At 30.5% G+C, this 21,716-nt stretch overlaps 5 protein-coding genes across 6 annotated transcripts; 2 read left to right on the forward strand and 3 right to left on the reverse strand.

Annotated features, from left to right (window-relative positions):
* Positions 1-1,628: 1,628 nt before the first annotated feature.
* On the forward strand, positions 1,629-9,117 carry LOC139097985 (antigen 5 like allergen Cul n 1-like). The gene is made up of 7 exons (XM_070650058.1): positions 1,629-3,295; positions 3,372-3,463; positions 3,530-3,654; positions 3,729-3,746; positions 6,510-6,666; positions 7,137-7,165; positions 7,230-9,117. Exons 1-7 carry the CDS (start codon positions 3,170-3,172, stop codon positions 7,445-7,447), a joined length of 765 nt encoding a protein of 254 aa, XP_070506159.1. The 5' UTR covers positions 1,629-3,169; the 3' UTR covers positions 7,448-9,117.
* An 896-nt stretch (positions 9,118-10,013) lies between these two features.
* Positions 10,014-14,821, reverse strand: LOC139098152 (uncharacterized protein CG5902). The gene is made up of 4 exons (XM_070650275.1): positions 14,250-14,821; positions 13,952-14,141; positions 13,564-13,690; positions 10,014-13,497 (listed from the first exon to the last, which is right to left on the reverse strand). Exons 1-4 carry the CDS (start codon positions 14,486-14,488, stop codon positions 13,301-13,303), a joined length of 753 nt encoding a protein of 250 aa, XP_070506376.1. The 5' UTR covers positions 14,489-14,821; the 3' UTR covers positions 10,014-13,300.
* A 930-nt stretch (positions 14,822-15,751) lies between these two features.
* LOC139098182 (fatty acid hydroxylase domain-containing protein 2-like) lies at positions 15,752-17,665 on the forward strand. Its single transcript, XM_070650308.1, has 5 exons — positions 15,752-15,973; positions 16,045-16,115; positions 16,443-16,888; positions 17,016-17,206; positions 17,445-17,665. The coding sequence occupies exons 1-5, from the start codon at positions 15,891-15,893 to the stop codon at positions 17,590-17,592; spliced, it is 939 nt and encodes a 312-aa protein (XP_070506409.1). The 5' UTR covers positions 15,752-15,890; the 3' UTR covers positions 17,593-17,665.
* Positions 17,666-18,078: 413 nt separating this feature from the next.
* On the reverse strand, positions 18,079-19,319 carry LOC139098192 (fatty acid hydroxylase domain-containing protein 2-like). Its single transcript, XM_070650318.1, has 4 exons — positions 19,149-19,319; positions 19,017-19,087; positions 18,532-18,942; positions 18,079-18,471 (listed from the first exon to the last, which is right to left on the reverse strand). The coding sequence occupies exons 1-4, from the start codon at positions 19,220-19,222 to the stop codon at positions 18,098-18,100; spliced, it is 930 nt and encodes a 309-aa protein (XP_070506419.1). The 5' UTR covers positions 19,223-19,319; the 3' UTR covers positions 18,079-18,097.
* Positions 19,320-19,711: 392 nt separating this feature from the next.
* Positions 19,712-21,609, reverse strand: LOC139098172 (fatty acid hydroxylase domain-containing protein 2-like). Of its 2 annotated transcripts, none has more exons than XR_011545152.1 (4): positions 20,971-21,609; positions 20,759-20,891; positions 20,292-20,699; positions 19,712-20,237 (listed from the first exon to the last, which is right to left on the reverse strand). XR_011545152.1 is itself a non-coding variant. In XM_070650295.1 (4 exons), the coding sequence occupies exons 1-4, from the start codon at positions 21,042-21,044 to the stop codon at positions 19,864-19,866; spliced, it is 927 nt and encodes a 308-aa protein (XP_070506396.1). In that variant the 5' UTR covers positions 21,045-21,605; the 3' UTR covers positions 19,712-19,863. The 2 variants fall into 2 exon arrangements, 1 of the variants encoding a protein (XP_070506396.1); XM_070650295.1 differs by having other exon boundaries at positions 20,759-20,829; positions 20,971-21,605.
* Between the last annotated feature and the right edge of the window lie 107 nt (positions 21,610-21,716).

Raw genomic sequence — 21,716 nt, forward strand, 5'->3', positions numbered from 1 at the left:
ATCGCGTCACATCACCTTTCGCATCTTGAAAGTCTTCCGCGAATGACTCGGACATTCCATAATATTTATTGGTAATAATTCACAATAAATTGGTATTGTTCAGAACCTTACTGAATAACACTTCATACAACTAGTAACAATTCTGAAGAAATTTTTCATAAACGAGACGTCATGTCGCCAAGCTGTCTGGCCTTCAACTTTTTTTTTTTCTTTCATGTGGTCGCTATAAGCTGTTGAAAAAAAGAAAAGAATTATCAAATTAAGAACGTGATAAACAAAATACTTGTGACAATTTAATTGATCGAAACAATTAAGAATAACACGAAAGTAAGGTGTTAAATAATTTTATATTTTTTTGAGGAAGGAAATTAGCAAGAATTGATCATCTTCAATATGAAAACGTGACTATGCTAGTGATGACGATCATGAAAAGTTTATACAAATTATTTTTGGTATAAGCCAGCTTGGAGCCGATTGTATTGATACTGATACTGATTGGATTTTTAGTAAAGCCGCTTAAATTTTGCAACTAATCAAAAATGTCCAAAATTAATGAAAATCATTTGATTCTTAAATAATTGTTTGAGCAAATTTAAGCTTGATTTGGGTTATTTTGCTGCTAAAAGCTTTTTATAGCATATTTTCTGGGTATTTTTTGAAGGAATTTCCCAATGTTATTTACAATCAGTGTCAAAAAGTTCTGAGCAGTACGCACAAAACTTGTTTGCAGTTCTTATTTATGGCAATAATAGCAAAATATTATTGAGCATTCTATTCAGCAATAGATTGTAATTTTATAGATTCTGTAATGATGGCTTTTATGATCTCACTAGATTGATGAATTCTTTTTCTGATCATCATGTCAGTTCATTTGATTTGTAATATTGATGTAGGTAATTTCAAGTTTTAGCCAATCTTGTCCACACTGTTATATCCAGAGCCAATACTGTCTCAACTCATCAATCTGTCCTTTCATCAATCATCTTCCAAAAGCTCTTTGTCCACATTGTCAACATCTGCAAAGCCAGATTTAAAGACAATATTCAAAAGAGCTTCTACAGCAAAGCTCGAAGTCGACCAGAATTTTATATTAGATTGAGTTGACTTTTCCATGCAACATCCGAGTCGGTTTCGAGTTCTGTTCTGCAATTCTTATAATAACATGTCCAGTTGATGGACCTTGCTCACTTCGATCAAAATATGACCCGTCTTATGATATCACATTTTGGAAATAAGCTCAAGCAAATACTTCTAAAGCTTTACTGAACTGTAATTTTAAAACAATAAATTGTCCAATTATCGCATTAATAAACAGCAGTAAATTACCGGAAAGTTTTTACTCCATTAAATTTGTACAAATTACCTACTTACATATAAATTATACTGTGTAAATTAAATAACTTTAGTTTTGTCAACTTAATGCTTAAATTTAAATTTATGTGTAATATTTTGGATTTGTAATGCTGAAATTTGAAATAAGAATCATTGAACCTATTTTAAGCTATTTGAAATTGATATTTACATAATTAAATTGTCTGGAGCTTTTAATTCAAAATTTTCCATCTTAATTTCAAAAGTCATGATGATATTTGATATTCAACCTTTATCTTTATGCAAATAAACCTTTATTTAAATCAAAGTTGATTAGCGTCATTGGAAAAGCCTATCAGTTCCAGAATCATTCTAAAAAAGGAAATTTTACTAATATTTGTTCAAAAGTTTCTGAAATCTTGTCAAAAAATCATGTAGTAATCATATGCATGACGCAAAAGCTTTTATTGTTCTTCTCTTTTTAGTTCCAAGTTCTTAGTCACTGAAATCCAAACTCATCGTACCAATATTTCATTGTTTAAAATTAATTTATTGTTTGATTAATTCAGCTCAATTATATTGGACAGTTTAAGTCTTTTGGGAATATATTTGTCCAGTAAATAACATCCAGGTGGACACATTATGTCTTCCCGAACGAAGATGTCCATGCGTATATTGATGCCAAAGATTGAATGAGCAATTTAGGTAAGAACGGTATATTTTTGCTGAAATGTCCCAATATTCTGGAAAAACTTAAAATTTATTGCTTAATTTATTTCACATGTTTTACATTTTTCATTGTGGTTATGCCTCACGTGAGATTATCAAAAGACTCACAAGATGATGAGGAAGGAGAAAAAAAGTGGAGCTGTCAAACTTGTTTTTTGCTTTATGCCAAATTTGAATATTTATTCTTACAAAAGAAAGCGACTAAGCTATAGCGAATTTCAAAAAGAATGCACACTTAATTAAATAATTTATGAAAATTTGACGGCATTAAGTAGTACATATTCATGAAGCACACCTACAATTTGAATTTTTCGTCCATCATATCGTCTTTGCTAAGAACATTATCGATTCAAATGTCGTTAATCTTTATTTTATTCACTTCATTCCATATTTCTCTCATTCGCATATATTAGAAGGACTGGAAGTAAATGTCTGATTTATCATTGCTTGAAGCGCATTTTAGGAAATTCAGGTTGTAAATTTGCAATTATCTAATTTAGAGTCAAAGATACTTATAGAAACGTCTTGTTTAGACTGAAGTTCACAATAAACTGAAATATTGACTAAATTTTCCCGACGTTTTTCAATTAGAGCATAAAATAACGATTTCGCTCAATAATCAGGGTAGACAACTATGAATTCGCCTGCATTTTAATTTGAAATGCTTAAAACCGTTAAAATTTTAAAGAACTTTCTAACAATTGAATAATCAAAGACATAATAAAGCTAGTATTTCTGTTCAAAATGGATATCAGTATGACTAGAGTTGTGGGTAATCCATTAAGAATCTATAAACACCTGACCTAAATTGAATCCAGTTCACTTGCACAACTTGCACAAGAGATGAAAGCATAGCCTTAAGACAATTACTGTGATTTCACTACACAAATCATATCAAACCCATACCGCGCCAAACTGAACAGCCAATCAATCTCTTTCACAAGAACTGCGTTGAAAAAATTCACAACAAAAGAAGAACATCGCACTGCTTGCGATAAAAAAAAGAGAAAAAAAAAATCTTTGATTCATTCACAAAATTTTTCGTTAAAAAGCTAGCAGTAGTCAGTTAGTGCTTAACGTTTGACAAGTGAGGATCGAAAAAGAAAATCGGGAAAGAAAATAAAAAAAAATGAATTTTTCACAATTTTTAAATATTATTGCCTTTATGGCCATAGTGCACACAGCGCTAAGTCAAGATTATTGTAATGTAAATTTGTGTAAGGGAAGAAGGCATGTAGCATGTAATAATTCCGGTGTAAGTTGACTTTATTTTTTACGATAATCTATAGATTAAATACGGAAATTTGATATTTATTTATTTATATCTATAGCTATTCTCGTCGTATTGCCCAAATGACAGACACATAGTTCGAGTAACAGCAGATCAAAAGCAAACAATTCTCAATACACATAATTATTTAAGGTGTGAATAAATTTCATTCATATGCAATATTTTTTTGTAAATAAAGCTATTTAAATCTTAATATAGGAATAAGATTGCATCGGGTGGTATTAATGGATATTGTTCAGCTAGTCGCATGGCAACGATGCAATGGTCCGATGAGCTCGCTTATTTAGCAACTTTAAATGTTCTTCAATGCACAATGAAGCACGGTAAGGACTGAATTTTAAGAAGAAAGAAGAAAAAGTCCACTTTAAATTTAAATTTATTCCTTTATAATTCACAGATTCTTGTCGCAACACGTGTAAGTTTTTTATAATTTTTTTTTTTATATTGCTAATTTAAATCGCGTGATTTGATACGAAAGCTACATAAGTGAAAAGTGAACTCTTCTCTCGTGTATGCAAAAATTATTCTTTATGGATGACATGGAATTCCATAAATTTGCGTTATTAAAATATTTTATTGTGGAATTTAAGATATTTTATGGACGATAAGATGTCAATAACTTGTTGATTTGGGAAATTTGAAATTCTCTCAATTTGAAGTTTGGGAGATTAAAGATTTTGAATTTATTTAAAGGATTGAAGCTTTTTTCAGTTTTAATTTGGAATTAAAAGTCGCAGCAGAAGATTTGTGTCAAATTTGGAGAATTTTTTTTTGAATTTTATTCAATTTCTTTCAAGTCTGACTTTCCAAAAGTTTGAGAATTTGATCCTTCCGATCCTGTCAAATTTGATCCTGTCGATCACTTAAAAATCATTTAGTGTCTTATTTAATATTATCATTTAAAAAATTCAATTTTGCGTTCTAAATAACAATTTGACTCAAATAACCTCTAGCTAATCACAGTAATTTTCATGAATCTCGTTTTACTAATCCAATATTTTCATTCTGTCAATCGGATCTTTTGGATTTCTTATTCATTCATAAATATTCAAATTCAAAATATTATACAACCAGATGAAACTTCTTATCATTTCCATATGTTATTGCATTTTCGCTTTCTTCACAAGAACACACCTAACATTTTGTTACAAAATATATATTTATTCAATAAATTTGAAATCTCCGAAGAACTCTTTTGACGTTTTAAAGATTTCCTGTTAAATGGAACAATATTTAACATATATTAGCAAATTAGAATTAGTTAAAGTCAATTATATTCTTGAATTAATTAATAATATTCTGGATAATATTTCAAAATTAATTGATTTTTATGCAAAATAAGTCAGATGTGATTCATTTAGGAGGCTTTCTTTTATTATGCTCAAGGGGGTAAATATGATTTAGTCAGTAGCAATTCCGAGAGCTCATGTGTACATTTTCCAAATAAGTTTATTATTCAGTAACGGAATAAGTGAATCATGATGATTATATGATGGTCATAATATGATGATTAAGATTTATTATAGATCAAAGTAAACTCAACATTTACATGGAGTCGAGTCAAATTGAGTCTACTTTTGCATACAAAATCTGAGTCGACTTCGAGCTCTGAGATATTAAAGGATTAAAGTCTTAAATTAGTTCTAAATGAGCGAAAAAGAGTTCATTCATCAGAAAGTTCCTAGAAACGTTTTAGGATACTTAATTTTTCTAAAATTTCTAAATTCAATAAATTAGCACTTTGCATTTGTCAAATCAGTAGACTCACGAAAGCAAGCAAAATGTAGAACGCATTTTTCATCTTCAGAATTTTCATTTTGTTGTACTAGTTACATATGGTTTCTCGAGATCCCGTTCCCGAAATCGAGAAAGCATACTAAAAATCTTTGAGTGTTAAGATCAAATCGAATATTAGCGTAGCAACTAAGCTTCTGAAGCTTAGCTACCGCGTCAGACAATCTAATCGTTTCAATTAATTTAAAGAAGATGACATCTGGACAAAAGTTTACCAAATAAATTATAAAAGCTTCACGAGTAGAGTTCCCGATGTCTCGACTTCAACCAATTCTTTAGCAATAATCCACGAGACATCCACATAAATCTCGATCGAGAACCGTTAGATAGACAAGATATAGAATTGATTAATAATTAAAGATTTTTGATCTTTAAAAGAATAAACCAAAAAAGTTGAAAATCAGACGAGATGATATTGACTCATAAATTTTATTCCACACACATTTAAGCAATTAAGAATGAAAAATGAAACACCTGCCAATTAGAAAATAATCTTTGCCGACATAAAGTCTGCCTCGCGATAGTTTTTGTACCAAGAATTTTTCGTCATTTTAATTTTTTAAGACTAAATGATACATGTGCTGCTTAAAATGTTTAGTTTTGAATGATATTGTTGAGATGCTGAACTTTTAGGGGCTTTGTACCTTTAAAGATTCAAGTTTGTTGAATTTTCCCACTATTTTATGGATATCTTGATGCTTAAAACCAATTTTGACAAATTATACAATCTTAAATATTCCCAAGTCGCACGTAGTCACACTTAAAAATTCAAAAACTCGGGATAATCTCAATAAATTTTGAAAATTTTCTTCCTCTTAAACAACTAATTGACTATCAAATGTCACATCCTGTTAAATCAAGTTATTAAATAATTAATAATCAAAATTCATTACCCTACTGAACAGGAGGTAGTTTTTAAGTCTCCGGACTAATATTTGTAGATGTCCAAAAAAAAGTGCTAATTATAATCGAAAGTGTTCTTTTTCACGTACTTTACAAAATCCATAAAAGTAAATTGACTTTAAACCTTAAAAGAATTGTTTACAGAATCATTTAACACCTTATAAAAACTTATCGATACTTGTCAGTGCGATATGAAGACATTGACGATAACTTTCATTAAGAATCACATCTCTCTTGACATTTAAGCATCTATTGCAATCAGAAGAAATCTTTTATTTTGAAAATTTTTTACTTAAAACGCAAAATAAAAATCGTACAAAATGTCATTGGACTTAAAAACATTTTCCCAGATGATTAGAATATCCAGAAAAGGAGAGAAATAAATTATATATTCAAACACGTGCGAGAAGCTTATAAGAAGAAAAAAAAAGATATTCTCACAAGTCACTCACGATATCTTCTTTTGATCTCGTTTTTAAAGGGCAATTTAGATTCGCTGGACAGAATTTGGCATGGCGAGGACAATCTTGGGCGTTTGAAGATGTAACAAGTGTTATGGTGAACAGCATGCTTATTTGGTTCAATGAATATTCACTGACTGATCAGAGTGCAATCAACAATTGTTGTGGATGGAACTTGTAAGTTGTTTTGAATTTTTGATGCAATTTTCCTTATGGATTGATGAAGACGGGATCATGTTGAGGTGCCATGTAAAGGTGCCCTTCCCCGACAATTTATGGATAAGGTTTCCTGGAGTCTCGATTTCGACGAATTTTCGATGAATTTTCGAGATCGAGGCAACAAAGGAATTCTGAGAAGTTAGGAAAGTCTTGATTTCAGTATCGAGAATCCTTACTATATGGCAGTGGTGGGCAACCTGTGTGCCGCCAATACTTTTTAGAAATGCCACTATGTCGTGTGTTATTCGAGGCTGACCTTGATGGTAATCAAGGACTTCCACGAATAAAAAGATATTGCCCACCACTGCCACATGGAGTTCCAATTCAAAATAAGGAAAACGTGCATTTTTGATCCTTAGTGACCCCATATCACTAATATCACATATCACTGCATTTAATATTAATAAATTTTCATTCTAATTGATTAGCCACGACATCGGACACTTTACGCAAATGGGTAAGTGTGCAGAATCATTCTTACGTGCTAATTTCCTCATATCTCATTCATTAATCTTCAACAGTTTATGATCGTGCAACGTACGTTGGATGCGCGTTTGCTCGATACACCGATAGCTACAAAACAGGTCTTTTTGCATGTAATTATGCATCCGGAAATATACAAGGATATAAAATTTACAAGTGCGGTAAGGCGGCAGAAGGATGTCTATATGGCAGTAATCCAAGCTATCCAGCTCTCTGTAATGTTAATGAGCCAATTGATCCCAATCAAATTTATTAATTGAAATTTAAAACTTATTGTTTACAAAATTAAAAAAAAATCTCATAGATTTAAAAAAATGAAGTGGGAAAGATTGAAGTATGAGATATCATTTTTGAGTACCCCAGGTGCAAAATTTTCTTCTTTCGATTCTCCCGAAAAGAAAAGAAGAATTGTCAGCTAATGTTTGTTCTGGTTTTTCGAGATTTTTATTTCTTCTTTTGAAGCTTTTTTTATCTTTTTTTTTGAAAGAAAGAAATGGATTTCTATGGTATTGGGAAATAAAGTGATGTCATGTGTGCATGTGTATATAGATCTTAGTAATAATTTAACTCGTGAAAAGCTTTAAATCAAAAGATTTTTATTCATTCAGTAGAAAATGTTAATCACTCTTATGGTTGCTATGGATAAGAATTTTGGGGAAATCCAGAACGAGAATTTTGACACTTTTAATTGACTGAATTTAAGTCTGATGTATTAAGAAACCACTGAAAATTACAAGTTTGAAGAGTATTCTACCTTCTGGAAATTGCTACTTCATGCTTAATGTTAGTTGCAACAGTTTGGGATGCTCTCAAACCTTAGTTTGGTCCGTACTTGAATTGGAATCTTTAAAAATTGAAAATTAGACACGAAATCCTTCAAAATTCAAATTCACTCAAGTTGTTAAGCAACCACGACACTTTCAATGTCAAGAATCAATCACTTTCGAACAGAACATTAACATGAATGAAACTTATCAGCTATCAACAAGATTAAATAGAAGAAATTTATCACACGTTTTAGAAATTAGCATCTGAATCACAATTAAAGCTAGTTAGAACAGCATTTATCGGCTAATATGTTATAAAATACCAATATTATATTTCACATTAATTTTTCGAGACGTGACAAAGTAAAAGAAGATTAATATTTCGTTAACGATAAATTTAAAATTGATTAGCGGATATATATTTGGAATTATTTATATCTTTCCTTGCTTAAGTCGGGAGACAATCTTTCTGGATCTTTTGAGCTTAACGGTTGTATCCTTAACAATAAATCTTGATTCTATATTATGTGTATATATAAGCTCAGGTGTACAGCACATAATCTTTGTTCAGTGATTGATGTGCAGTTGCCAATATAAACGTTTTGGATGTTAGGTTCAGTATTGATGCAAGCTCTCGTGCCAATTATTCAGTAAGTTACAATATATTCAGATCCGTCCATATTTATGACAAATTGTCAGGAGGTTCCAATGTTCCCAAAATGTTCCACATGTATTGCATTAACGTTCCCAAGTCTTAGTTCCTAAGAATATCAATGTAATGCTCGTTTTAATTACATCGTTTTAATTACATGAGTCAACCTTAAATACTATATTGTCAAGTCAACAAATCATTAACTTACCAAATTTACTTAAGATCCCTGCTAATAAGTTTCTCTTACCTTACTGTTCTGTTCGAAAATTCATCAAGTATTATTCAAACATATCATTTTATATGTAAATCTTTCTATCAAAAGCATTAATGTTGCTCTAAACCATAAATATGTATAAAAAAGACTATCAGCAATCATGTCTTAGACTAACTTTGACAACCAATTCATTCAAATTGAACTGATATAATTTGCATGTTGCTGAGATAATTCTTAATAATAATTTAGGATTAAAGCTATGAAAATAAAATAGAATTTAATAAAATATAAATATTTTTCACAAAAGACTATTGTAAAAAGCCGCAGAATGTATTGAAGATTTAAATAAATAAAGAAGAAAAAAACTTAAATCAAAGAAGGTCACCGGCCTCGTGTATTGTGTATAATTCACTTTGCAGATATATTTCTTTCCATTCATCTTTAAATGCAGAAGAGAATGAAGTGGCTTAAAATCAAACAAAAGCACGTGATGCAAACAAGTTTCATCACACTTCTATTCTACATACTTCCCTGGCTGTTGATTAAGAAGTCCATTCTAATTTTAAATTTTTGAATGTAAATCGACTGTCCTTCAAAAATGAAGTAGTTGTCAAAATTGCATCTTAAATATTTGAGAACAACTTTTTAAAGATATTTGAATGATTTGAACACAATTCTAATAAGGAAATGTAGCTTTTAAAGCTTGTTCAGTGATTTATGTTTGAAAATATTTTAGAATGTAATGAATTGTTCTTTTTCGATGTTGTGAATGGAAAGTTGACAAGCGTTGAAGATTCCCGAAGAGCTAGGTGTGTGCACTAGGGTACAGCTACAACTGCATGTTAGTAGTAAGACGCATTGTTGCTCTGATGGCTTCGTGACAGCTGATTTTGATCCATTTTCACGTTTCTATGCAAGAGTGTCGCTCTGAATTACTGGAGCCATGCTCCGACATAGAGTATATGTTATTACATAAGGCTTTCCGTCGGACTCTATTGCTGACCTCATCCCTAAGCTTGGAGAAATTCTCTGTTTTGGCATCTAATTGACATTTTCGCTTTGTTGAACTACGCCATGTTGCACCACGGCGCCTTTTTCTTTGTGGATTCGAACCAAGGGTGGAGAAACATGTTTAATTGTTCCGACACTTTGTCTAGTGATTCCTTATTAAATAATTAAGACAGCCTGATTATATCATTGCAAACAATCAATTTTATTCATCAAAAATATTTTTTTTTTCTTAATGTTTATAATTTTTCAATCCTTTTGTCAATTAATCGTTATCTAGTGTAGTAGATAGATTTGTTAATATTAATGAACTATTTTTTTCTCATCCTTATCATCATAATTATTAGTTTTATAAGAATATTATACTTTGTTGTAGTTTGAAATGTTTTTCAAATAAAAAAGATCAAATTCAGAAAAAATTAAAACTTTTCTTTAGCACAATTGATTATTTAAATCTAATTAGCATTTAAAGTTACAACTCCATTACTCTTATGATTAGTAAATATTTGTTTACTCATTTTTTATGTGAATTTCTTTGCATTTCTTCGTCTAAAAAATGTTTTTTTGTTTAAAATAAATCAAACTGTCACAGAGGGAGGAAGGATTAAACATCGAAGAAAAACGCTTTTTAGGATGCAAAATTTGAATTTTTATGAATCAGATCACAAAATTTTGAAGTTAATGAAAAGGACAATAAAAGGATTTTTTTAGGTTACTGCCACCAACACTCGAGCTCCTAACAAGCGTTTTTCCACATTTTCTATGTCTTCCGTTACACTAACATTTTGTTGCTGCGAATCATCAACAATATCAACATATTTTTTTTATTTCTCAAACCTTGGCAGTGAGACAATCAATCACAAGTTTATTAATCATAGAATTATTAATTTTTTCACAGTTTTTATCATTAAATCAACATTAAACTATCGAAGTGAAAGAGCATACATGGAAGGATAGAATTGCAAAGAAATTGATAGTTTAAATGTTGAGGAATATTTAAGGACCATCTTGAAGGCTATTGAATTATTAAATATAAATTCATCACAAAGTTTAGTAATAAAATAACTCAACTAATTGAAAATCATGTCAATAAAATTAAAATTCAAAAAAATTGCAATAAGTTATGCTAGTTGTCTACATAAAGCATTTCTAAGAAGTTTAGTTATAAATTCATTGAGGAAGAGGACAATTCTAAAGCTTGTTATAGAAGAAATTGGCATTTTTGATCAAAATCTAGCTCTACTGGGTATGAATTTTCTATTAGTTGCCAGAAAACAATCCTTTAAGATCCAAAAAAGAGCAAATGTAATCCATCCAGTGAAAATTGGTGCTATATTTCATCAATTTCTTCGTAAATTAATTTGAACAATCAGATTTGTGGTCTTTGATTCTAAACAAGGCTTTGTATTTAAAAATCAAACTATTGAATTGATATAGAATTTAATTACTGGATGTTCAAGCTTTGAAAATCATCAATTGATATGACAAAATAACGTTCAATTATTTTTTCACAGCATTTTTAAAGAAATTAGAGAAAGTTTTGTTTATGATTTTATCATTCTTTGGGTATTTAAAATATTTTATATATTTTTTTTATCATTTGTTACAAAAATACAATTGAAAATTTTATTGATCCACGCTTAGTAATGTAATTAAGGTTTCAAAAAGCTTTATGATTGTTTAGATATGAATTTAAAGTTAAATCAAGCCGAAAATCGATGCCTTTTTTTGGTCAGATAAGATCTATATTAGGCACATTTGACATTTGAATATCAAAATCAATTTTATTCTCGGAATTTCCTTTAAAACTTCTTAATGTTGAAAAGAAACAAGAATTTTGGAAATTATTAAAACAATGTTTGGGGATTTCCAGCTATTAAAGGTTCAGTTTCGCTATCAAAAACCAACTAAAACCCAAAGTAAAATGCCAAACCTTTAAGAAAATATACTAGTCAGCAATGGAAACAGGATACTCATTATCATGAGTTTACAAGCGTACAGCTTTTTCCCAAATCTATAATCATCTTCATTTGAATTTTTCAGGATTTTTCCAATTAATTTTTGGATTTTCAGGTATCGTAATTTTGTAGAAAAAATATTAATTTCCAATTAAATATGTTGGCAGGTACATCAAATCTAAATTTTTTATCAATCAATTCTTCAAACTCAGCGTGGATCAAAAAATTGCAAAATTTTTAAGTGATTTTGTTAGTTTTAATTGTTACTGTTCATATGTTTCGCAGTTGAAGTTAAGAAGATCATAATTATTTAGTTATTCATAATGAGCTATTAGGAAAAATATTATTTTGAGTTCATTTGATTAGTGAATTCTACAGAATTTTCCTTTAAAATACATCAATTACGTCCAAATTTTCTTGTAAATATTTAATTTCACACACATTCCGGCTATTGAAATTGAACCACTTGCATCGAAATATTTCCATTGAATTATTGTTGTTGTGAAAGCCTTTTTTTCAAGTCATTGATTATAATTATTTCTGTTGTGTATTATAATGTTACAGAGGTGTAACTCTAAGATTTTAGGGGTTGATTTTCTGATCGGTTCGAAGATTATTTTGATACGTCCCGTAAGTGTGTATTTGTATTTGACAAGTTACGCCAGTTTTTGAATAGTAGTCAGATTTCAATGGTCAAATCAGTGGAACTGAGTTCAAAATGAACAGTCCTAAGCTGAACAATTGAACTTAGAGAAATACTTTATGTATTTCAATTTTACTCGGTAGTCTAGTGGTGAGTATCTCACATTGTCATGATATTTTCACGATCTTAAGTAATTTTTGGTTACCTCCAGAATTTAAGTAGATAAGGATCAATATAAAAGGAATACCGAAGTCAAAAAATCTGAAATTTACAGATCAAAACAATTAGTCAAAAATCTAATTTTGCAAACCTTAATTTCAGCATGCATCCATAAAGATTCTGCCTATTCATCCCAAAACTGACGCTCCTTGATATTTGGTTTTCATGCTTATCAGACGTGTTACTACTTATTATGAGTTTAATCAAAATTATTTAAATAATTGCGTTGCACAATCATTAGCTAATTCATTATCAGAAAAATAATTTTATATTCCTTTGTCACCATCATCATAATTTTTTTAAATCTTATTACATACGTTACATCTATATTTTAATATTTCCGTCATTACTTTTTTTTTACCATTAAGTAAAGATTAACAAAAAATATGAAAAAAGAAAATTTACTAAAGTCGAAAAAAAATATTGGTGCATTTCGATAGGTTCGAAGATTGCATCCTTAAAAAATAGAAAATTATTGCAAGCTCATTGCAACTTTGTTAATTGAAATGAAAAAATGGAAGAGAAAAATAATTAAACTTTTTTTGTTATTGATCTGGTGGGTTAGTAAAGAATGAAAAGCATAAACGTTTGCGAAAACCGTCAAAAAAGTTGCAGTGATTATGTCTATTCGTATCATCAATGCAGCCGTTAGCACTGAAATTTGCATGTTATAATGCCAGCTGCATAGTAACGATCACGATATTCTCGATATTCACAATACGTCATTTGAATCTCTTGCGACGTATAACGAGTTAATTTGATGGCACTGCGAGTAGCATTTGTTATCTGCCCGCGATAACCACCTTTACGTAGCAACGAATCAATTGTCTGGATTTGATCCCATCCTAGTATTTTGGACAAATATAAAGAATTAAAATTATGTAATTAATTAAATAAATTCAGTATAATACCTTGTTCTGTTGCCACGGCAGGTAAATAGGTTGCGGATCGTTTAGATCCACGTTCATTTAAAAATTCTATCCTTATTCCGTGAACTCCCAAAGTCCAATCTAAATATCCACGTGCTTCTTCAAAACCCTACAAAGAAAAATTAATACCAGGAGTCAATGAATATGTTCAGCATGTATAGACTGAGATTACACTTTTTAATCCAAAGATTAAAATTTTTAATCGTGCGATTTAAATTACAGATTATATGATCTTGATAAATCTCAGAATTAAAATGATGGACTATGACATCCTCAACGAGTTGATGCACTGAATAAATATTTGATTATTTATGTGCGAAAGTCACACATGATTGATAAATTGAAAAATATTAAAAAGTTGATGACTTACTTGTAAAATGGAAACAGACACTGTCAAACGCGGTAACTCATCACGAGTTATTGGATCGAATCTAGAATCCTTTAATGCGCTTGTCAATGCATATTCTTTCAATCCATTATGCAGATTCATTTCAGAAAATGTTCCGATGCAACCGCGTAAACGTTGATCCCGTCCGATTTTCCAAGTGACAAACAAAGGGCTGAAATGAAGCGTAAATAAATTATTAGTTCTTAATGACGACATCTGTACAAAATTACGTAGTCTTTGACATTTACAAGACAGCTATATGCTTAATAATAATACTTACAATGAAGAGTTGGCAATGCCTATGTGATGAGGCTCAACATGACGATCTAAGCCATGCAATTCTTTATGAAGAACATCAAAGCAGAAAAATGCCATTTCTGGAGCAACAACTTTTGGCTCACAGAAGAATCCATAAGTAACATGTCCATTCTGTTGATTATTTGGTTGAACAGTTGTGGACGATGATGATGAAGATGATGATGATCCATTTTGAAGTGAAAAGAATTTTCTGCTTGACATTCTCAAAAATTGATAATTTTAAGAAGAAATTTACTGGCTTAAATGAAATTAATGATTTTTTATGAGCTTTGCAAATTTTCTTCCTACTCTCTCTTCTTTTTCTCCGTCTCGCCCTTTGTTGAGACTTTTTTATATTTTTAACTATTGAATTTTGAGCACTTTATCCGATAAATGTTATGAAAAATCAAAGTGGAAAATATTAAACATAAGCTTGCGGAACAGAATCAACGAAATTGACTTTGGAATTCACACGAATTTTAGTTATTTTCGCATTTATTTACTTTTTTTATATTCCTCGATTAAAGAAATTTTTTTGGAAGTTAACTTGATTTTGAGTACCTAAAGCGCAGCTAACTTCATTGTTGTTATTTATTCATTTTACAAACTATTATTTAATAATAAATAAAGAAACTTTTCTTGGAATAACTATCTGAATATGTTTTGATTACAATAGTTAATATAATTAACACAAAATTTGAATTTTGTTTGTAAAATTTAACGACTTTTAAATTTTTGAATTTTTTGGGAATATTCATTGTCAGTGAAGAACGTTTTTCATTGGATCATATTGACAGATTCTATAAAATCAGCTAAATTACAGCATGTTAAACATATGTTATAAGTCAGACATCTAGACAAATTATAAACATTGACGCATTTGCTATTAGCATCATGATTTTGGGCTATTTATCAGCAGTTTTGGGTAATATTTTCGAGCACCTCATTTTTGTATGGTTTTAGAACATTTTGAATTTTCCGTTATTTTTTGGACAGTGAATATGATTTCATGGAATTTTAAGAAATTAAAGGATTTTTAAGAGTATAAATTAATTTAATTTGTAGATCATCTAAGAAATAACTGAATTTAATAAGATTTGTGTGAACAGAGAGCTGAAAAACACCAAAAATTGAAAATTAAACTATTTTAAATTTCTTTAACTTCCAAAAAACATTTAAAATCTTTCCGTCCATAGAAAATCATGGTGGGAATATAGCAGATAATCAGCTGATTTGTGCTTTTGATGTTGTTGTTCGAATATCGAAACTTTCTCTTTTGAATTTTTGAGGAAAACTTAACTTTTCCGAGCTTTTGCTATAACCAAAATGAGTAATTAAAAGCATTTAACTTAATTTTGCAACAAAAGCTATCTTAAATCCCACCAAAAATGCAAATTCTTAATTCGAATATCACACCATGATTCAACGTTCACTAAATATTTTACGCTTTTTTTTCATACTTCTCATCCAGTGTTTTTAGTTTGTAGCACAAAATCAGTCTTACTTTAGCTTTCAATCTCATCGACTCTTTGTCTTAAAAGATAATATTTTTTTTTTCGTTCCAGTTTTGTTTGCAATTTTATTTTAACCACTTGTTGATTCACTAAAACAATATTAAGTGAAGATGAAATCTTCCAGTAAGCCTGATAGGCAAATTGTGATAAATCCAATACATTATTCGGTAATAATAATCTATGGATTAACGAGGCAAGTGAAAATTGAATTATTTGCAGTCTTATCAGTTCGGTGAAATTAATCTTTGAACTTTTCTTTAAAAGACTGATCGAGTACTTGACAAACACAAGTCAGTTGTGGACAAAAATTTGGTACAAGATTGTTGATATATTTGGTAGGTGATTTTTTTATTTTCATAACAAACCAAAACAAAAGAGTTAGAAGGCTCGTTCATAAATGACGTCTAAAGAAAAAGGATTTCAAGCCTAACCAGAGGTTGAAGCCAGTATTCACCAAGAGTCGATTGAAATTTGTATGAAATGTTATACTTCACAAGTGTTAGCAGAAAAAAAATCCATAAAATTTTTAACGAACTCAAGTCAAATTCGACTTCCAAAAATAGCTGTTTGCTATCTTAGACCTGCCTCCATCCAAAGACAGACGTCATTTGTGAACGATCCCTAGTAAAATGAGCACAACTAATGTAAATATATTTACTTAGGCGCAGATGATTTCAACATGTACTTTTTTGGAACAACAGTTTATACAGTGTTTCTCACATACTGGTTCTTTGGGGGAATTTTCCTATTTTTTGATCTAACAGAATGGCCAAAATTTCTCAAAAAATACAAAGTACAAAGTGGAGTTAATGAGCCGGTTGACAAAGAGTTAATGATGCGAGCAGTTCGTGGTGTTTTATTTAATCAAATTTTTATTAGTATACCATTAAGCTATTTAGGATATTATGTTAAGAAATCTCGAGGAATACAGCAATCCATTTTGGATGTACCTGATTTTGGGACGGTGGTATTTGACTTAATAATCTGCATTATGGTAGATGAAATTGGATTCTATTACACACACAGACTAGTCCATCAGAAACATCTATACAAATGGATCCATAAACAACATCACGAGTTTTCCGCGCCAATTTCAATCGCAGCTATAGTAAGAATTATCAAATTATTTTATTAGCAATCTTAATTCGCAGATTTTTTTTCGCAACCTTAACTTATATTGTTTTTATTAGCATTGAAAGATTAACAAAAATATTTTTTTACTTCCACTTCCGTAGTATGCTCATCCGTTAGAGCACGTACTTAGCAACGTGTTGCCAGTCGGTCTTGGACCGGTATTTGCAAATAGTCATCTGTCTGTCGCGTGGATTTGGTACACATTAGCACAATTAACAACATTGAATAATCATTCTGGTTTTCACTTTCCATTCTACCATTCGTCGGAGTTTCATGATTTTCATCATATGAAGTAAGTTTTGTTTTTGTTTACGTTCATTCAGAGCGGTTGTATTGGGATATTCCAAATTTTTTGAGCATGTGGTTATCTCATACGACTTCTCTTTATAGAAATAATCATAAAATGTGTTTGACGTCGTTTACAAATGACGTACATCCAATAATCTTATCTATTAAACCACCTACTCCCCTCAATGTTGGACGTCATTTCCTAACAATCCCATCAATAATTTATTCTGATTTCTTTCTAGATTCATGGAGTGCTATGGAAAAATTGGACTTCTTGACAGAATCCACAACACTGACAAATTATTCCGTAAATCAATATATTCCTACAGACACAGAATCCTATACTCTCTAAAGTCGGCAAAGGAAATGTTTCCGGACAAATCAGATTAATTATATTATAAGTAATGTACCTCTACGAATAGCTTTATAAACAATACAGTGAGTCTATTTTTGTTAACATAAACTTGATCTTTTTTTTTGCAACTTGATGACAAGGTCGTCGCCGGTATGTGTTTTTGTTCTTCACACGTCTGTTTGAATTGGTTTTGTTGGACATGTATACTGTATTTAGTAAGAACAGATTTGATCTTTTCCAGAGTTGTTGAATGGGAATCTAACTGTATGTATGTATCATGGTAGCTTCTGCCTTTGGCCATTCCAAAAATATTTTTGTGACACGTTATTCCAAAATTCATTCATCAAACGTTAATCGAACTATCGAAAGCGGAAACAATCGACAGAGTCAGTCTCAGACTCCATATAAGAGAGACCATGGTTCACAGCACGAATATATGTATTTTAAGCTATGTTTACCAGTAATCTTCCACTTCTTATACGTAACCATACTGAAATATTCTCTAATTAAGAACATAAAAATTCAAATTTTTGAAATTGATCATTCAGCTTTATTGTCAATTTCATCAGGATATAGTTCATTTGCAGACTTTAATGATAATAGTGTCCGATTTCTCAAATTTTCGATCGATTCCTTAAATTTTTTATTTGTTTCATAATATTCATCCAAAATTCCATTAGTTCCATAACACTCATTGACTCTTATGTGATGCCAATCATGAAATTGTGCGCTGTGTAAGAATGGAATGTGATAACCTGAATGATTTCCTAGTGTCTCGATAACTATCGTTGTTAAGATAATCCATGATGTTGCAACAGGAATATTAAGTATCATTATGGACAAAGCAATAGGTAAGGTGTTACTTATTATATGCTCAACTGGATGTGAGTAGAACGACGTCAGGGCAATTGGAGCTAGAATTGAAAGTAAATCGTAAGAAAGCTATCAACTGCTAGAGCTATTAGATTACATACCAGTCCACTCATGATGTAGGTAGTGAACCCACTTAAACATAAATCTATGATGCAGCAATCGATGAGAATAATAGAACAAAATTTCATAAACGAATAAAAATAAAATCATAGTAACCATTAGTTCTGGAAACGACTGTGTATGTCTCAATTCACTTCCAGTAGGAAACATTTGGCAATGTGCAACGAACTTTATCATTAAAAGGTTCAGTACAAGCTGATTAAAAAGGATGACTCCAATCATCGGCACCAATTTCTTCGCATCAAGAACTACATTTGCCTTTGACTGAACTTTATATTTTTCAATGAACTTTGGTTTTTTAAAATCGATAAATGTCAATAGTGATCCAAATGTCCAAAAAAGCAACGTTGCATATATATGCACAGCATAAATATCAAAGAATTCATCATCTCCTAGAAATTAAAATTCAGATGTTAGTCATTTATCTTTTGTTTATCGGAATCATGTTTATTAATCACTTCCTCACCAAAGTAGTCAACCCATTTAATCCATAAATTATTCCAAAAATACCGGTTTCCAACAAGCAATTCAACAGATCTGTAAAAATATTTTTCGTTTCGTTATCTACGTATTAATTGATTTTAGTGCTCCTACTTACTTTGTGACAATATAAATGACACCAATCCAATATAATTGTGGCACAGAATGTATTGAAATTAGTTCACGAATCATTTTTTAGATGTTTACTATCCAAAAGATCAGTTTCGTTTCTCAAGACACAATAAAAACTTTGATCATCTCTAGATGTTGATGAAGAATGCATGAATGTGAATTTTTCTAGCATTTATTATATTCTGACCGTATTAACGTGTGAATGTATTGCATTGGTTTGGATTGGAGGACCTGTTGTTCGGATTTTCCGGAAAATTATTCAAAATGACTTGAAAATGACGTATTATGTTCTATGGCATGACGTTTGTGCCCGGAATTCTGCGTCATAATCAAAAAACAGATTTAAAATTGGACATGCTCTACGACATATGAATTTATAACACATTTCAAGATTAAAGCACACCTTCCAGTTCAAAATAGAATTCGGCTATTCAAAAAGCTTTAAATTTGTCAAAATAAAACCAAGCTTTTAAAGCTTTTCAAATGAGCTTTTAGCATTTAAACATTTTTTGAAGATCACGACTAATAAACATCTTTGCCGGTTTAAAATTTTGTTTCCATGCGTTTGTTTATTTACATTTTTTATTGAAATATGGTGAAATATACATCATAACGCATATGACATTTTAAAATATCTTAAAAACTACTTCCTATACAAATGCCACACCTATTAACACTAAGAATTCCAATCTTATTGAATATCACTTCCTGTAACCGTCAATTTTATCAGGATACAGTTCATCAGCAGACTGTAAAGTAAACAAAGTCCGATCTCTCAAGCTTTCAACTGATTCCTCAAACTTTTTACTTGTTCCATGAAATTTATCCAAAAATCCATTGGTTCCATAACATTCATTAAACTTTGAGTGATGCCAGTCATGAAATCGTGAACTGTGAAGGAATGGAATGTGATAACCTGAATGATCTCCTAATGTCCATATAGTTGCAACTGTGAAGATTACACATGAGGTTGCAGGAGGTGTGTTTAGTATGACCATGGATAATGCGGTTGGTAATGTATTGCAGAGTATATGTTCAATTGGATGTGAGTAGATGGCAACTATAGAAATTGGTGCTGGAATTTAGAATATATATAGTAGGCAGTAATCTCACAATATATTGTACTTACCAGTCCACTCATGATGTCGTTTATGAATCCATTTATACAAAAGTTTATGATGCAATAGTCGATGGCCATAATAGAATACAAATTCATAGATGCATTCAAACAAGAATATTGTGATGATCAATTGTGGAAATGAAGGTGTATATCTCAGTTGCTTTGCATTTCCAAAAAGTCCACAATTGTCAACTAACTTAATCATAAAATAGTTCAGAATAAGCTGATTAAAAAGTGTAACTCCAATAACGGGCACTAAGTCCTCGACTTCATAATGACCACTTGACTGTATTCTGTATTTCTCAAAGATTTTAGGTTTATTTGCCATGTCAATAGCCAGAAATAATATTCCAAATATCCAAAATATTATTGTTGGATACATGTAGACGAAATAAGTGTCAAACAGCTCATCATTGCCTAAAAATAATTGTATGACAGCATCAGAATGACTGCAAACTTTTGTGTGCTTAACTTACCAAAATCATCAACAATTTGAATCCACAATCTTGTCCAAAAATTTTGAGTTCCACTAAGAAATTCAGCAATTCTGCAGAGAAAAATTGTTGTTTTAGAGCATTGTTGTCCAAATTGTTTTGCGTCACGGCACACCTTGATTGCACACATTTGAAACAACACTTCTTTAAAGTGACGTAAATTAATATCAAGTCATGCACTTTTCGTCACTTACCTTGTCACAATATAAATGAAAACAATGGAATAAAGCTGTGGATTTGTATTTATTGATAGAAGATTGCGAATCATAACTGAATTTTGAATTTATTAAGCAGAATAAGCAGAGAGAATTTCTTATGATTGTCTTCGTTGACTTTCAGCAGAAGAATGATTTAGTATATATCTAAGTTATCTAATATTCAAACTTTATTTTGTGAATATAATTCAAGTATTTGAATACATGGAAATACCCAACTTAATTTCAAGTGTCATTAATTAATTAGACATCAATACATCTTTGTTCTACCTTCATTTATAGTTATCACTTTTAAGATCACACGAGGAACACACCTCCTGACCAAGACGACACAATGCTCTACTTGGAACCAGATGAAAATTAGTGTTCTCTTAGAATCCTTTAAGGTTTTATAAAGGATTCTTCCATGTACGCTCTAGAGATTCACAAAAAGAGAGAAGTTCCTTTTCGACTTCCTTAAGATTCAGTCATGGGAAGATAAGTTAGCATTCTGTATAAAATCCAGACAAACTTCTAAGAATTTTGTTGCTCGGGACTAAACTTGTTCTAACAATAAAGACAAAGAGTACACTTAAAGTCAAAATCACACTTCATATGGCTTCCTTTATTGACTTTGTCAACCAAAATTTAAGGTGAAAGAGCTTTAAGGAAAGCTTAGTCAAGTTTTAAAATTGAATTGACTTACGTTTAAATTACTGAACGCACATTGCTTATCTATCAACGGT

Source organism: Chironomus tepperi, unplaced genomic scaffold (assembly GCF_022539635.2).
Source record: "Chironomus tepperi strain 1889 unplaced genomic scaffold, CSIRO-AGI_Ctep_v1 contig_445, whole genome shotgun sequence".
NCBI classification, from domain to species: Eukaryota; Metazoa; Arthropoda; class Insecta; order Diptera; family Chironomidae; genus Chironomus; species Chironomus tepperi.